This window comes from Cyprinodon variegatus, unplaced genomic scaffold (assembly GCF_000732505.1).
Source record: "Cyprinodon variegatus isolate N-32 unplaced genomic scaffold, C_variegatus-1.0 Scaffold599, whole genome shotgun sequence".
Taxonomy (NCBI): Eukaryota; Metazoa; Chordata; class Actinopteri; order Cyprinodontiformes; family Cyprinodontidae; genus Cyprinodon; species Cyprinodon variegatus.
In genome coordinates, this window is record NW_015151052.1 from 357,050 (window position 1) to 374,912 (window position 17,863).

Below are 17,863 nucleotides of genomic sequence, written 5' to 3' on the forward strand. Positions count from 1 at the left end.
TAGGCCAATTAGCTGAGCTCATTATTACATTTATAGGACACGAGCTTTAAATGCTTTTCTGCAGTTTTATGTCTTAATCTTTTAAAATTGATATTTGTACAGATAATATAACATTCTGAGACAGCCTCAGGTGGTACTTTCGTAACTAATGGAGACAGTCACCAACCCACAGTTAAGACAATGATATAATATGGATAGATGTACGTCAGTCTAATTGGTACATCTCTACTGTTTCTTATTCTTCATTAGGAAAACTTAACAATAATTGTGGAGACTACTGTGTGTAATATTTTCACAAATTGTTTCCAAAGTACTTAAATATCAGTTTATGCTTCAAATTGAAGAAGTGTTGTTATAAAGTTAATCTTAAAAAACATTTTTTTTACCTTGTCTCATATTTATAAAGCATCTGTCTCCAAACCCTTTGTTTTTCTATTAGAAGGTAATTAAATAAAGGGAAAAGAAAACATCCCAAGAATTTGGGAGATCAAGATCAAAAGCAATCTTCTAAATCAAAGAGAGAAACCTGCAAAGATCAGTCATTAAATGATCTTAAGATCTATTTACTGCAGTGCACCACAGTAGCTTCATGAAACACATCTTAAATACTTCATTCTCACTCATAAAAAAATTATTGCGCGCATATTTACCCTGTAGTCACTGGCGGTGACATAGAATATGGGCTGAAAAGCCAGCCAGATGATGCAGGTGGTGTACATTGTAAACCCAATGAACTTGGCCTCATTGAAGTTTTCAGGGCACTTCCTTGTCTTGAAGGCGTAGACTGTGCAGAGGATGATGAGAATGCAGTTGTAGGTGAGTGACAAAAGCATGCTGCTGTCTTTGCTGTTACACTTCAGGATAACCACATTTCTCCTCTCTGCACTGATCTCCTTCCGAACCCCGGGCACCTCAACGAGTAGCCAGATGATGGCCACCAGCAGCTGGCAGGAGATTAGAGCACCACATATCACCACTTGGGATGCCGGGCTGATGAAGCGAGGCCGCTGAGCTCCGTCTTTCACTCCACTGAAGATCCGAGCAATACGGTTGGTCTTAGTTAGCAGGGCTGAGTAGCATACAGCAAATGAGGTCCCTAGGCCGAGCCTTCGTAAGGTGCAGACAGTAGTGGAAGGTTTAGCAATGTAGATGAAGGTTATACTGTAGCACATAAGAACTCCAAACAAGAGGATGTAGGACAGCTCACGTCCACTTGCTTTGACTACAGGTGTTTCATTGTTCTTAAAGAAAATACCAACAACTGTCAGAGTGCACAATATGCCAAGACAGGAGATAGTAACAGGCCCGATAGCCCAGGCATCCTCCCAGCGTATGTACTCTTCAGGAAGATCATAACACCCCGTCAAATTAGCCAAAGGCCACTGACCAAAGCTGCAGTCAGCACAGGTGAACTCATCTTGCAGGTACTGGTAGGGCTGGCATGGAATACAGATCCAGCAGCACACATCTCCAGGCTGCATGCTCTTCACCTCATTCTTCCTGCATGGATCGCTACACTGGGAGGTGGGAGGCACAAGGCCATGCCAAGGTACCACGCTGGTGTTCAGGGTCAATATATGGTCCCAGTAGCCAACTTTCTTGTATACAAACTTGCCCTCTTCTTTGTGGTAGTGAAAGATGTTATAGCGACTGATGCTGTCCCCTACGGAATCAAAGCGTACCATGCTCTCTGTATCCACTGGTCTGAACGGAGCTGGTGGGAAACAGACAGACAGCAATGCTTAAAGCTATTTACAATACTGATACAGATATAGAGTATGATTTATAATTTGCATCATATTTCTCAGTACAGAGGTATTTACCATGAGATATAAGTACTATAGGTGCCTTGGAAATTGAATCTGTTTAAATCTTTTTTACACAATCATTAATTTAATAGGGGATTTTGTCCCATTTGTTTTGGACTTTCTTGCTTCAACCTCTGGTGTTCTAGAATCTTCAGTTCATAACGAATGGTAGAAAATAATATTAAAGTTGAGACTTTCTGTCTCATGTATTACTTTAACCACATAAAGTGATGTTTCTTGATGTACAGAAAGAGATCCAGCTATTTGCATTCCTTATCCATCTCATTCCCCAATCCCATGATGCATTTCAGTATATACATTTGGTTGAATAATTCCTATCTAGTGGAGTATACTTGTGCAGTAGCTAAACAATGTCTGGAAGAAAAAAATATGTGGGTAAAAATAGGGATTTTATAATTGTACTTATTTAATGGGATTGCTATTTTTTACTTCTATAATGTCATACTAATCTCTTTATGTTTCAAATATTAGCACCTGAAGATATAACTTCTTATTCCATACACTAATAGTTTTTTATCTGCCTTGTAGATAGTATATAGTTTTAAAATGCCATCAAGATCTGAAAAATGTCGAGCACTAATTAATTATTAAAATTGATAAAGGAAGGTAACTGTGTTACTGTTAATTTTCTTTTAATTCACAATCATATGTGATCTTTTTTCTAATACTTTCCCTTGTAAGGATGACATTTCTTTTCTGGTAGTCTGTGGTAGCCCACACAGTGCTTCAGCTTACAAGAAAAAATAACTCACCTACTGAAACATACTTCTAACCAGTAACTTCAGGTGCAGCTCACTACTACCACCAGTACAGCTCATGTTACACTAAAACAATCTGCTTTCCAAGCGCTACAGCTGTCTAGTGGTACAAACAGACTAAGGGTCAGGGATCACCGTGATGTTGCGTTTGAGCTGTGTTTTTCTCCTACTAAGCTGCAGGTTTCAATGGAGGGTGGGAATAAGTGGTGTGCTGTTGCTCAACTGCTTTTCCTAAAGCTCATCAGCAAAAGTTTATGAGAAGGTAGCTGCCTGTCAACCTATTTTATACACTAGCCCTCCATGATCTTTCCTTTGTTCTCCTGGGGATTACCTACAGTGCCCAAGAGGTGCAAATGGCATGCAAACACATGAATCCACAGAAAATTCAAAAAGTAATGCAAACACAAAAATGAAACATACAAACTCAAACATTTGACAAGTAAACACAAAACTAAGAATGGCAAACACAGGCAAAGGAAAATGCTGCAAAGGAAGAATGCTACAATCACAGAAACTAGATGGAAAGTGCAAACAAACTGTGAATACAAAACCTTCTGCAAACACATAAATTATGCCAACACACACAACATATGCAAAAGAAAATGCTTCAAGTAGCAAAACAACTGCAAGATGGTTCATGTACCTCCCACTAAATATTCTGAATGTTTCTAGTTTTGTTTTTATGCCATGTGGGATACAGTAAGCCGACTATATTTAAAATCCACATTTGAGTTGAAGGTGTCAATTGATGTGAGACCAATTTTCAATTAATCCTCGATGTTCATCAAAAAGTGACTAATCTGATAGCTCGATCTGTCCCTCCCTGCAGGGGCGCAGTCTGGCAACATTACCAGGATTTTGCATAAGAAGGCAGAGAAGACATGGGAGTTTTTGCTTACAAAAACTGTACTAAAAAGTTTAATATTGTCTGTGGATTGTCTGTTGGGAACATTCAATTTGGACACACGTTACTAAAACTAAATTTGAGAACTAAACACAGTTAGTTCTATTTCCAAAATCAAAAATGAGTCTTGATGAACAAAAGCCTGCTGCCTACGAAAAGAACAATCCAGTTATTAACAGGAGCTACTGGCTGTTCGTCTCCATGAAGGTAAAAGGTTGTTTTTTTTAAATCTTTTTGGTGATAATTACTTGTTTCCTTATGTTTATCTTTAACAAAAATATATTTTTTTAATTGATTACAAATGTGTTTGGTAATATACTGTATTGAGAGAAACATGCTGGCATGGGTTTTAAATATTGATACACAGCCTGATTACATACACCATAAAAGCTTAAATTTCATCCTCCTCTCAATTATGTACACTATTCACTCACCCCCTTTAGTAACTATAATAGTGTGTTCACACCGAACGGGTAACATGTAAAAAAATTTGCAAGTTTCTTGTGCTTTTGCTTGCCTGACATTTAAGAAGAAATTCAGGAGTGAGTAACGGCAATTCGTACAGTGGGCAAATTCACCGGGTTAAGGCTCCCCTATGTCATCCATTTTGCTGGTCATCAGTTTGACCTTGACATGACTTGATTTACAGAGCAAGGCGCTGGTGCTTTATCTACTTTGGAAAGCAAATCAAGAGACGCTCCCAGCTCAGAGAGTCCAGGAGCTACAGCTGGATCATGGCCACCTCCCTCAGAGCTTAAGATAGGGGGAGACGCTGGAGGTTATATAGAAACAGTCCTATGTGAGACATAAAAGTCATTTTTGGGCTAAATAGAAAGTTTCTTTTAAAGCCACTAAAAAATCTTGTCTCCACTGCGCTCTTTCAGCCTATGTCACAGCCACATCTGGTCCCCAATTGGTTGTTGCAACACGAAAATACAGAAAAGTTCAGATTTTTCAACTTGAGTCAGTGGTGCTCTTGCCTCACTGTATTTGTTAAAAAAAACAAAATTTTGCCTTGCTAAATGTGCGACCTTTACCATGCTACTATCCTAAGCCTCCATCTGCATTATTGATAACATGTAAATTATTCGCACCAGGCACAGAAATCACATTCAGTGTGAAGGCCCCTTAAAAAGAGTTGGGCACAACTTTACTCACAGTCAACATGACTCTGTCCATTATCATTCCTTCTATGTCCTTGAAAAGTTTGGACTTCAACACTGATTTGTCTGTTGCTGCCTTAAAGTAATTTTACTGACTTGATGTAGAAAAATGAATGTCTATTGACTTTTTCTTGACGTTTGCTGAACATGCTAAATGCCTCAGGTTACTTTGTGCTTCACTGTATAGCAGTTGAATCTGTCCTAGGTATTTTAGAGCCAATTAGCAAACTTCTGCCTTAATTCTGACTGGATCTCATCAAAACCATTTCAGATGGTTGATTTCCTGACATTGAACCAACCTTTAAGCATAGAACAACATGAAATAATTATTTCAAAATCACCAACGAAAATCCAGGAACTAAAATTGGGCAGGTAAATTATCTACTGGAAGATGGTATTATTGAAACATCTTTTGCATTCTCCAAATTCAAGACTATAAGTGAAATTATACATGCATTTTACTCGACAACACATTGCTAAATTGATGAATTTACACTTTTTTAGGCTGAAATTGTGTGTACCTTTGTATGCTGTTGGTTATTTGCTCACCTTCAAACTTGGTCTTGAGGATGAACTCTTTATAGAACCTTTTGCCATTGCCTGGTTTCATTGCATCACAGACCTTTGATGTGTTGGAGCATACTGCTTGCCTCATGTTATGCAGAGCAAAGGCCATGGCATACACAGCATTCACCACAAACATGATTTTTGACTCTTGCTCAAAAGTTCCATCTCGTAAGCTGTGTTCACTGCAGCTGTGGTCCTGAAGGCTGCAGGCAAATCGGTGCTCCCAGAACTCCTTAAACCACGGGTTCCGCGTGTTGGTGTATGGGTTTAGCTTTGTGAAATAGTCTTCAAACTCTCTTATTGGGTAGGAGGCCAGTTCAATGGTGAAGGCCCCATCTGCTGCACTCTCACTGCCTCTCACTACACTCTCCTGTGCTCCCCATCCGTCGCTGGCCACCCAGATAAATGAGGTGTTCATTCGAGCAGCAGCTGCCAGCAACTCACGAGCATCCTCACTGCGGGTGAATAGGATGACCACCCTGGCGTTGGACTTCTGCTGCAGGGAGCGAATCACATTCTCGTAGCCCTGACGGTTCATGGAACGGCTAACCTTTGCTGAAGTGGCGATGCAGATTTGCCGATTGCGGGCCTCTTGTTGGAATGCATCAATACCAGTCTCGCCATAGTCGCCTTCAGATGCTACTGTTGACACGTAGGTCCAGTTGAAGTAACGCAGGATTTCGGCCATGGCCTTGGCCTGGTAGAAGTCTGGAGGCACCGTGCGGGCAAAGTAGTCATAGCGAGTCTTGTCACTAAGCTTTGCACTAGTTGAGGCATAGCTGATCTGAGGTATTTGGAACAGACGCAAGAGGTTGGCCACCTGGAAAAGAGGATAGCCATTATTTACTGCTTTCTTCCATTTTATTTAAAAGCTCAATTGATATACAGTACCAAGAAGAAACAGACTCCTTGTATCTGCCAAAGAAAAGCACGTTCAAATCATGATCTTGGTACGTTCATAGAATGTGATTTGCAGCATTAATTTTCAGTCACACATTGCATTTTACATGTAGCATAACATGATTATGTGTCAGGCAATTATACAAAATATATCAACCTTTGTGTTTGTCCAATTTGGACCAGCAGATTGAAAGTTATGTGGAAGTACCAACTTCATCCCTCTAGCTTAATCGTACTTCAGAGAAATACATATGATCAGGTAAGTGTCATGTAAGCTCTTTTGGGTAAGCTCTGACTGCAGTAAAGCAAGTCCCTGGACGACTCATTCAATGACCCTCCAAGTTACGTCGCTATGTTTTTTGTGAACAGTAGCCTGCACTGAGCAGTGTCACTCAACAAGTATTGGACATTGACCTGAAAAATCTAATAATATATCTCAAATTAAGCTAAAACATATGTTGAAACTTAAACGGTTAATGTTTAAATAAAAAACAAACAAATTATATTAAAAATCAATCATCTAAGGGAAGTTTTTTTCCTCCTGCTCAAACAAATACCCTATTTGGCTCCGTACGTATATCATTTTGTTACAGTTTTGTTGGTGTATTTTTCATTATCCCAGGTAAAATGTGTGAAGTCCGGAAGTTTCTTCCATTGTCATACTTGTGCCATACTTTCTCAAATTATGTGTTTACTGTGCCATACCTCAATTATGCCATGGATTTTCCTAGTATTACTCTCCTTACTGAAACTTTTGTTTATTTAGATAAGTTTGATCCATTGTGAGCACTTAAAAAAAACTAAAAAAAACTGTTGTTTTAGCAACAAATTAACTAATGTTTGGAAAATCTCATCAAGACAGTTGAACTTTTTATTAGAATGAATATATAGGTGTACAGTAAAGACAACTGGATGGTATTATTTATTGTTTGCTTTATATGCTTTATTTATTCATGTAACTGGGATATTGCAAATTGTTTGATTCTAAAATTTTCCCAATATTTTTAAATATTGTTGTTTGTGTATTTTTCTCAGATTAACAATTTAGTTGTTTTTTGCATATTGTTCATGGTAAATATGTGATGGTAACACATAAAATATAGAGTCACTTTTACCCATGGTTATTAAATAAAGGCTGATGCTATATTTGAATGTGTATCTACTTACTGGTATTCTATTTCAGCTCCATGAGAGAAAGCAGCTAAAAACTCTGCTATGATGCAACGTTTTTTTACCTTAAATTTTTCTTTATGTAGAAAAAAAAAGGGAATTACAAATTTGCTTCACTAGGAAGCAACACAAATAACTGTCCACACATAAGGCTTTTATAAGTGCATTTAATGGTTTTTCCACTACAGGCATTTTTTTTCCTTTAAGAAATAAGCATTGAAATGTGTTATCTTGAAATGTTCCTAAATCCTTCTACCCAGACTAATATATTGATTTTCTTGTGGGTTTGGTGGTGATATGGTGACCACGGGTGAATAACAAATCTCTTTTTTCTGAAAACTCAGTGTGCCATCCATGTTAAACACTAAAATGCTGAAATAATTGCCTGGCGTGGTTTAAACAAGAAATCTCTGCAATTACTTCTCACAGAGCATCATAGTGCCATGACAGGGATGCAGCAAAAACTTGTCATTCTGCAGCATACCTCATGAGACACAGTAGTGATTAGTGAGAACCCATGGGCTTCAATATGGCTGTTTCCTCCCCCAAGCATCATTGTATGCCTGGAGGTTTTCCAAACAAGGCATCCCTACAGATCTAATTGGAAGCTTCTACACTCACACTGAGTGCCATTCAGTTCACTCATTCTACCATTACACCATATTCTATTTAGAGCAGAATCAGCTTTTGTATTCAATTTATTCCATGAGCTTGTACTTTAACAAACTTTTGTAAAACAGAATGTCAGTCAGACCACTAATTTAATGTTAACAGCTATCGCATGCATTTCCCGAGAAAATGTCATCAGCTTATTTTAATGAACTTTAGCAACTGTAAACAACCTTCAATCAGAGGTGCCAAATTTTATTTCTATCAGTGGCGGACGAAGTACTACACTGTAGTACTTGAATAAAATTATTGATACTCATAGTTAAATCTTACCCAACTACAAGTAAAAGTTACTCAGTCAAACATCTACTCAATTTAAAGTATTGTAGCACTCACTTTTGAAAATGCTTAAGTGTTGTGTGTATGTGAAGAACATGCATTTTAAAGTATTTAAATATTCAAAAATACAAATTAAATTTCTAATATCAGTACATTTCGGTGTAACTTTCAGTTTAATTTTCAGAGTCATTTTAAAGTACTATTTAACTTTCAGAAACCACCTGATGGTTTGATGGGCAGCTATTTTGATTAGCATTTTTTATTTTAAAACAATTGCAACAACTAAACAGGATTGTCCTGATTCTTCCCGGCCTTTATTGCGGAATAGAGGTTTAAAGTTGAATCTCTTACCACAAAGAAACCGCAACTCATCTTACTGAAAAACTTGGTCACATGGCAACAACTCTCAATAAAAGAGAGCTTGATAAAATCTGTAATGGAATGTCATTAAATCTCTAAAACAGTGGTTTCCAAATTCAGTCATAAGGGCTGCTATGTTAGATGCTGAACTTGCATTTAAAACTGAATAAGTAAGTAGCAGCTTCCTTCAAATGAAGTGGAGTAGAAGTACAATATTTCACTTTGAAATATAGTGGAGTACCCTCTAAAAAATTATTCAAGTAAAGTTAGGATACTCAAAAAAAATACTTAAGTACATTAATTAAGTAAATGTACTTTGTTACTTTCCACCACTGATTTCTACACAGGTAAGTATCACTTAATTCTCATTTCGATTTTCTAAATCTGGTTCCAGTAATAAATGCATGCAAAATATTTAGTTGTGATCAGCGAGAGAAAAGTTAATTTTCATCATGGAACCTGAGGTTTTTTTTCTAAACTTGACACTGACTTGGACTGATTCATAGTCCAAAATTTGATTGCTGTTTTTTTGTTACTTAAAATACAACTAATACCAGATATTTAATTACAGTGTGTACTGTATACCAATATAGGAAAACCTTTCTTATTTAACCACACTTGTTTTGGTAAATGCCAGAAAATTTAGAGTACTTTTTTTTTCTCATTTTATAATAGTTCTTTAAATTCTGAGATTTACGTACAATTCTTCAGAATGAAGTAAATGCCTCTAAACTACAGGATTAGAGTCAAATGTTATGGATATCATTCCACAAGCTGCTAAAGAAAGCTTGCAGTACTAGAATTTTGTCCCCTGCTTGCTCACATATTTTGTGTAACTGATTCAGGTTTCTATGGAACAGGGTTTTTCGATGGCAACTTCAAAACATTGCCTTTGTTTTTGTTGACCTACTTTGCAACCAATTTAGAGCCTAATCTTCAAAGACTCCAATTAAGAGGTGGTAATTCACGCATCTGATTTTTTTTCTAGTACACGCAATAAGAGGGAATGTTAGTGATCTACAAAGACTGCTGCACAAATGTAAAGATTAAGAAACAGGTTTGGTTCCGTCAATGGAGTCTGAGGTTAAAATGATAATAATTTAAAATATAAGTATGAAAATTCTATATAATATTTATAGGTAGCTGAAATAGGTGACTTTTAACTGCTACAAACAAAAATGAAAATACAAAAAGAGAACTAGATAAAGTTAAATATATAAAGAATATATATATACCACAACGAGAAAATTTATTTTAGTCTGATTGATATAAAGCAGATTATGTTCAAAACATCTGGATTCACCTCCACCAGCCACTCTCAACAGCATTTTTATATGTTATTATGCAAAACAAGGTAAGCTGTTAAGAACTGAATTAAGTTAAGCATGCTTTGTGAACGCTTATATTTTATTATAGCAAGGGAGTTAAAAAAAATCCTATTGCAATGAGAAGGAGTTGCACCTCCCCCCCTTTTTTTCAATATTACCCTACTGTTCTTATTTATGATAATCCAAATATGTTTATATTTGCACAGAATCTCTCTCCACCAAATAGCTTTGTACCAATATCTCCTTTGTGGCAACAATGATTGTAGATAATTTTGTGTCGGTTTGCACCTGACTATAAGGAGTTCTAAAAAAGATGCCAAACTGCAGCCTAAATTTGGAAAATTGTTTTGCATGTCTAAATATGTACATCTACATATTTTCCACCCATTAATGGGCACAGTTTGATCATTAAAATATGATATGCAAATTCATTAAGGCAAACACACAAAAAATGGTTTGCACACTGAATTTGCTGCTGAATTGTAAACGTAAATCATTCGCTCCTTCTTTGAAGGTCTGCTGTGCATGTACAGATGTTTGCATTCATCTTAAGATGCACAAACCTACTGAAGATCAGGAGATCTTAGTTATTTGTAATACACAGTTGTACAGAAACTTCTCTATTTCCAAATATTGTTCATTCTAAATGATGTCACTTATTTTGTAAAATTCCTTCTGATTCGCTTTACAGAAATATAGACATTAAAATTCTGCCACGCTTGTACCCCACACTCCATATGTACCCTGGTCTTTATGGCCACATACATCAGTTCTGGTTTCATAGGACCACAGGGGCATTAAGGTATTTGTCCCTGAGTGCAAACATGTTGCTTTTAAAGTAATGAGCTCTATGCACAACTCCAGTACTTCCTGAAATGAAGGCATCTCTTTTGCTTTTCATCTTTTCATACTGATTAATCCAGGTGTGGCTGGCCATTTTTACTGAGGTCAGGCACACCCGGAAATAATCAGTTCATCCGATACAAAAAGACAGGAAACAATATCTGACATTAAGCTATTACTTGGGCCAAAATGTATGCAGTGTTGCATTAAGCCCACTCATTTCATTCAGAGTGATGAAACTCTTACCAGCTTAATCCAGCTGTTTCAGAGATTGGTGGTGCATAAATGTGTACCCCAAACCCACCTACTGTTGAGTATAATGGCTGGATATTCTTAAATTTTATGCCAGCAAATTATTGTCTGAACAGAAAAACAGGACACCCAAAGACATCTGGAGATTGCGGCAAAGGATAAACCAAAAATCTCCTCCCCATATTCCGGCTGATTACTTTAAGTTTTTCAATAGAGACACAAAAGGAGAAGTGCATTGAAGTTATGGTAAATCCACAGGTGCACATCAGTTGAGAACTAACCAACGGAATCTTACATATCCATTACATCATCATCTGGACTTCAATTTCTCTTCTCTCAGGTGGACACCAGCATCTCAACGGGCTCATTGTTACCTGTTCCCTTCTCTTTCTGTAAATTACATCACAACTGTTGCTACCTCTGGTAAAGACTTGAAAAAAAATAGTTAGATTTTTTTTTTTTTTTTTTTCTGTAGTGTAATCTCACAATGGGAAATCTAAAATATTTAATCTGATTACATTTATTGAGGGCTGACAATCAAACTTAAAAATCATAGGTTTAAATACAATTCTCAGAGAAACTTTTTAATAATACCACTAAAAAAAAAACAAATGAAGAATTTTTAAAAGTGAATTTCAAAAGAATTTTTTAAAAGTTATTCACAGTTTCTAGTTATTTCCGAATAGTAATCAATGTCCCTCTGTCATGATCTGTCTTGTTTCTGCTTCATTCTGCCCTCATGGCTACTGATTAACTATTGTTTTCACCTGTGCCTCTGTTCATGCTAATTGTCCTCACACGTGCTCCTGTCTACTCAAGCACCTTCCTGGTCTCATTCAGGGCCCTGTCACACCTTGCCCGTTTAGCCAGCGTATGCCAGTCTCAGAATCTCCTAAAATGCTGGCATTCGCTAAACCTTCTATGTATTTTTCAATTTTGATGCACAAGCATCATTTCATGAACATTACGAAGCAGCAGTTAAAGCTGCCATCCCTCAGGAGCAGGAGCCCAGTGCCTGGAGGCACCAGGTCTGCATGAAAATATTTCTTTGATTGTGGTATTAACCTAGCTGCTGTTTACCACCCGCCCATAAAAAATAAATAAATAAAAGGAAGAAATTGAAAGAAAGAAGGTTTACAGTCACAGCAGTTTCAGCGTCTGTTGGTCGTAGGCGTGAACTCATGGAGGATCCATCACACGGATCTTCTCGCTCACCCTACGATGGGGATGAAGTCTGGAGGAGTACTGACAATTTCCTCCTGTGAAACCCCTTTTACACCAAAACGCCGCCACTCGGCCAGTATACAGTAGCTGTAAGTTAGAAACACGTTCAGTCAGTGGTCGCCTGGAACACGTCAAATACGTTGATATACGTTTAAGATAAGTTCTTGATAGGTTATGCAAAGTTATGCACACGTTACTCATAGGTTTTGGTAAACTAGACAACACAACTTCTGAGTAACTTATACTTGATGTATGTCAATGATCAAATAACTAACCACTAACTTATGGCCCGCGTATGAGCACATACTAGCATAAATCGGGCAATTTGAGCATGCTCAAAACATACTTGCCGCATGTCGACGTGTGCCAGCGTGTTTCACCATGCTTCAGCGTGCTAATAACTCATAAAAAAAAATTCCATAAGTAATCCGACGTATGCCTGCGTTTTTGCCAAATTTTTTGTACATCAGGTATACGCTGTATAAATCGTCAAGGTGTAACAGGGGCTTCAGTGTGAGATTGTCTGTTGTCTTCTTCTGCCAAAGCTTTTAAGTTTGCTGCCTAGATTTTTTACCAGATTCATCTTGTGACCTTTGCCTAAAGCTTGTTTGCTCTGACTAAGTCCCCAGGACCACCCAACCTCTATTGTCTTGGGTACTGATTTCAAGGTCACAGATTCTGGACCTAAATTTACCTTGTCTCTCATGCTTACTGACTTAGATTGGACCTTGGACCTCTGAAGAAAGATGTTGTGACTGGATTTGATTAATAAATTAAGCCTCAGTGAATACATATTTTGAGCAAGATGATAAATCAGCTTCCTGGTATGTTGAAGTACCATTCGTGTGCGTCCAATAATTTAATTCAACGTTATTAGTTTTTCAAAATATATAAGAACTATGCTCTAATTTGTAGTTACCAATCTGTTGTTACCACATTTTAATTTGACAAACTGGATCTTCTCGACGTTCCTTTTCCTATTTGGCGAGATTGCAATGGGCTCTATGCACAGCTCCACTACTTCCTGAATTTAAGGCAGCTCCTTTGTTTCCTGTCTTTCATTACTGGACGAACTGATTAATCCAGGTGTGTCTGGCCAGTTACTTAGGTCATACACACCTGGATTAATCAGTGCATCCAATCATGAAAGTCAGGAAACAAAGGAGCTGCATTAAATTCAGGAAGTAGTGGAGCTGTGCATAGAGCCTATTGCGGAGCTTGACCTGACCGGTCAATAAAAAAAAATAAAAAAAAATAGCTTTGCTCCATATTTTGACAGTGAAGGACGGAGAAGGCGTACTTGGACGATGACATGCGGAGGTGTAGTGGTGGATGTGGAACAGATCTCATACATTAATATGACTGCACAAGTGCTTAGCACGACATACGAGAGCGGGCGGGGACAGAGGATGTGGATCTGGGGTTAACAGTGACAACATGCTTTGGTCAGTTAAGACTAATTGAGACAACACAAAGGGTGCTACAAGTGACAATGACAGTCATCGCCACTGGGGTGAAACCCAACATAGAGGATTCAATAGTGGGAATCATGATCTTAAGTTGCTTGTCTCCAAAAAAATTGATTGCTAAAGAATATGGTGGAAACCTGATAATTTAAAAAATAGTCTGTAACAGATCCGGTATCAAGGATAAAGAGTAATGAGATTATGTTCTGTCATCACTTTGTGGAAGGACAAATAATATAGGACAGTGAGAAATAGCTAAAATGTTTTCCTCCATGTTAAAGTGGTTGCAGACTGCACTGTGGAGCATCCTCTTTCACTGGTCAGTCAATCAAACCCTTGCTGATTGGTTTGCGTATCAAATGAATGAAGCTAAAGTTATTTTTTAATAAAAATTTTCAGCTTTCTGCTCATGAATACATGCTTAGAATTTGATACGCACAAAATTTGCCTGTGTCCTTTTCGCACATGCATGTTGAGCTCTCAAAATTGCAATTTTTGGCAGCAAATTTATATTCAAACATTAGCATCTTCTTCCACGAAGCTACAAATCCTATTGGGGAAAAAAAGTGTAGGGCAAGCTGAAAGAAAGTTGGCATAAGAGATAATCCAGGGCTCCGGTTAATCTAGGGAGATTGTGCAAAGAGGAATGATTTTAAAAAATCTCTTTACCTGCTCTAAGCTTGTGAAATTATAAGACTTATGTGCTGTCGTTGTTACAAAAATGAGTAGTAAAAAGAAACAATTAATTTTACTACCAGTGACCTTTTTATAGATAAATCCTAACATGTGAATGTATTCAACAGAATCCTGCCCTCCGCAAAAACATCAAAAATGCAACACGATTAAACAACAAATATATAAAAGAGTATCATCTTGCATTGAGTATGGCTATGCAGCTACAAATTAATCTCTTTTGAGCTTTTCTGAGACTTTCTCCCTTTGTCTGAGCAAAAAACTTCAAAAAGGTGCTAGATTTCTGTGAAATATGAATGAAATAGGCTATCTCTTTTAACCTTTTGAATTGTGATGGACAGTTTTCACCAAACCCTCCTGCAGCAGATAACACAGATGTGCTTCAAGCTCTTTAAGGGGAAAAACAAAGGATATTTGATGCGTTTGGGTAAAAAGTAGAAGCCATTTATCTGTTTTTGCTTCAGACTTTCTAAAGTAATCTCACTCTGGGAATTATATTGAAAAAAGTTCAATTTAATTCCACATTGAAGACATTTTTATTAGCAGGCTGTTTTTAAATTGAATTGCCAAAACGTTCTTCTTTTATATTGCATTTTATGAATATTTATTTTTTATGGTTGTTTGTGAATTGTAATTGGCTGAATGTAGCGTGACACTCTTTGAAGTCCTCAGACTGTCATGATCCTGGCACTGGTGGCTGGCTTGATTGCTCATTCCACTCACCTGTTTAACTCTGCCTGGGTTCTCATCGCTGCTAATCTGATGCACCTGTTTCCAGCTCCTATATATACTGCGTGTTTTCCAGCTACCAGTACCAGCCTTTAGATTTAGGGAAAGATCAGCTTATGGTTACATATTGGTGTCGTTTACAGGGATGTGGCAATGAAAATATAGCAAAAAAGTGTTATAAAGGAGTAAAGGTTTTGGATGGATAATAAAAGTAAATCAGAAGAATATAAAATAGGAAATGTATGGTTTAATTCACCTAGACCCATAAGTAATATCCTTATTTGGTTATTTCCAAATGTTGAGATAGATTTTAATATAATGAAATTTAAAAAAGACTGGGTAGACAGAAGGAGAGGTCAAATGGCAAATCATTATATAAGAACTAAAAATTATAGCTATTTAGATATATATACAGATGGATCTAAAGATGATAAAGGAAAAGTAGGTATAGAAATATACATTCCAATGATGGAGGTAAGCACTGGGAGGAGATTACCTGATCAGATGTCAGTATATACAGCAGAAATGATGGCAATAATTATAGCATTACAATGGATAGAGGAAGTAAAACCGGCTAGAGTGGTTTGTTGTGTTGATTCTTTGGCAGCTCTTTACGGTATCCAAAATATGAAATCAGACAGAGAAGATTTATTATTAGAAATACATCAAAGTTTGTTCAGAATACAAAAGCTTTATATAAGTGTAAAGTTTTGTTGGGTTCCAGCCCATGTAGGAGTAAATGAAAATGAAAGAGCAGACCAAATAGCTAAAAAAATCAGTCAGAACAAATAATATTATAAACATACCGTATGAGGAAGGAGAAGCTGAGACAATAATTAAAAAAAGAAATTAAGGAAAAATGGCAGAATAGATGGAACATGGATAAATGTGGAAGAAATTATTATAGTGTACAGAAATCTATTAGTGCCAAGTGTGTGGTTAGAAAGAATAGAAGAGAGGAGACTAACTTTAACAAGGCTAAGATTTGTTTGAACATATTTTATTATATTGTAGGAAATACGATGAAGAAAGGATAAGATTAAAACAAAAAACAAGACAAATATGAAGGGAATGGAATTTGAAAGGATTAATAGGAACAATAGGAGAGAGGATAAAGGAAATGCAGTATGGATATAGATATATATAGATGTAGATATAGATATATAAATATAGACATAAAGATATATGTAGATATATATATATATATAGATGGATATAGATATGAAATAATCATCAAAAAAAGTTAAGGTTGCAATCTGCCATTAAACAAAAAGTAGAAGCAGCTACCAGTGCCAGATTATTCAAGCTGTTTGGTGAGAGTAACTCTAGCATTCTGTTTGTTGTTCTGATTATCTGATTGTGACCTGTTTCTGCCCTGTGGATCTTGAGTTTTGCTTTGCCCTTGTCTGCTCTGTTAATCTGTCTGTTCTGGACTGATTCCTGGATTATACTGGCTCACCTAACTTGGACTGTTCTTCTGACCTCTGCTTGGATTCCCCTATTGTACCTCATCGGCTCTCTGATCTTCTGGTCTGTGAATTTGGTTCTGCTACGACTTCAGCTTTGAACATTCCCTTCATTGCCCCTCAGCGTCGACTAGCATCAGCTCCACTCTGAACCAGGTCAGTGACTATTTTCTCTTAGTTGTTATCAGTCACTGACCTGAGTTTCTGTTCCTACAGAGGATCCGGTTTATCTGCTCCAGCTGACAAGCAGCCGCACATTGAGTGTTCAATAAAGACTTGTTTTGAACTAATCCAGATCTGTCTGCTTTGAATATTGGCTCCAAGATTTTGAGTCTATGACAGACTTGATAAAGCATTATATCAGTACAGGCCATGTACCATTTATAAGCCATTTACATGATTATATTTATATATCCACATGCATTTTATTACTTGCTTTATATCTCTTGAAGCACTAATATATATGAACACCATGTGTAGGTTTTCTTGGCTTCCTAAATCTCTCCTTGTCTTCAGTTTCTAATAAAAAAACATGGATTATTATACAGCAAATACACAGTAAAATCTTTATCTAAATTACAATCAAATAAATATATATGTTAAGAAATATGTAATATGTATATTCTTATTTTCATCAATTTAACTTAACCTAACATAATGTTTACTGGCAGTTAACATGGCAGCAGTTCTCAGGAAGTCATACTTGCATAATAAGGTAGTTTCCTCTCGCAGGAATGTCTGCCTCAGTATATTCCTGAAGAAGCTTGACAGCAAACCTTTCAGAATGGCACTGAAGTGTGTGACAGCCGCCTTCTGTTTGTCCTCATTCAGTATTTCCCTCCTATTCTGTCACAAAGCAACAGCAAAGACTAGCTAAGGAGAATCTGATTACACTGCATGGTGACTCTAAAAATACTTAAATCCTGGCTTCACAAGGTTTTAGATTCACCACAGTAGAAGACATTGCAGTTTGCAGCAAGTGTCCTAATTTAGCACAATATTTGGAAATATTTATCAAAAAATAATAGCCTTATTAAAATAACATGTTGTATTCTAGTTATGGCCACTGTCTTTAAACTTGATGTCTTGTTTTGGTTCCATTATTCAGGAGGTTCATTAGTGACACTAGAAATGTATATTACTCTCATCCCTGAGTGTTTCCTCTGTCCAGGCAGAGTCTCTTAGCAATATCAGAGCCCCTGCTTATATGCAGGGAGCAGCTGCTAATATATGGAGACTAATATTGAATACGGGGAGTGTGAT

The 17,863-nt window shown here is 37.0% G+C and overlaps 1 protein-coding gene across 4 annotated transcripts in view; it reads right to left on the minus strand.

The window, feature by feature from the left end:
• LOC107096105 (metabotropic glutamate receptor 2-like) overlaps positions 1-17,863 on the minus strand; it is a 49,476-nt gene that overhangs the window by 9,955 nt on the left and 21,658 nt on the right. For all 4 annotated transcript variants that reach the window (XM_015392610.1, XM_015392609.1, XM_015392608.1 and 1 more), the window contains exons 3-4: positions 5,204-6,041; positions 651-1,714 (exon numbers count right to left, since the gene is read on the minus strand). In XM_015392610.1, the coding sequence (XP_015248096.1) occupies positions 651-1,714; positions 5,204-6,041 (1,902 nt within the window). The remainder of the gene's footprint in view (positions 1-650; positions 1,715-5,203; positions 6,042-17,863) is intronic.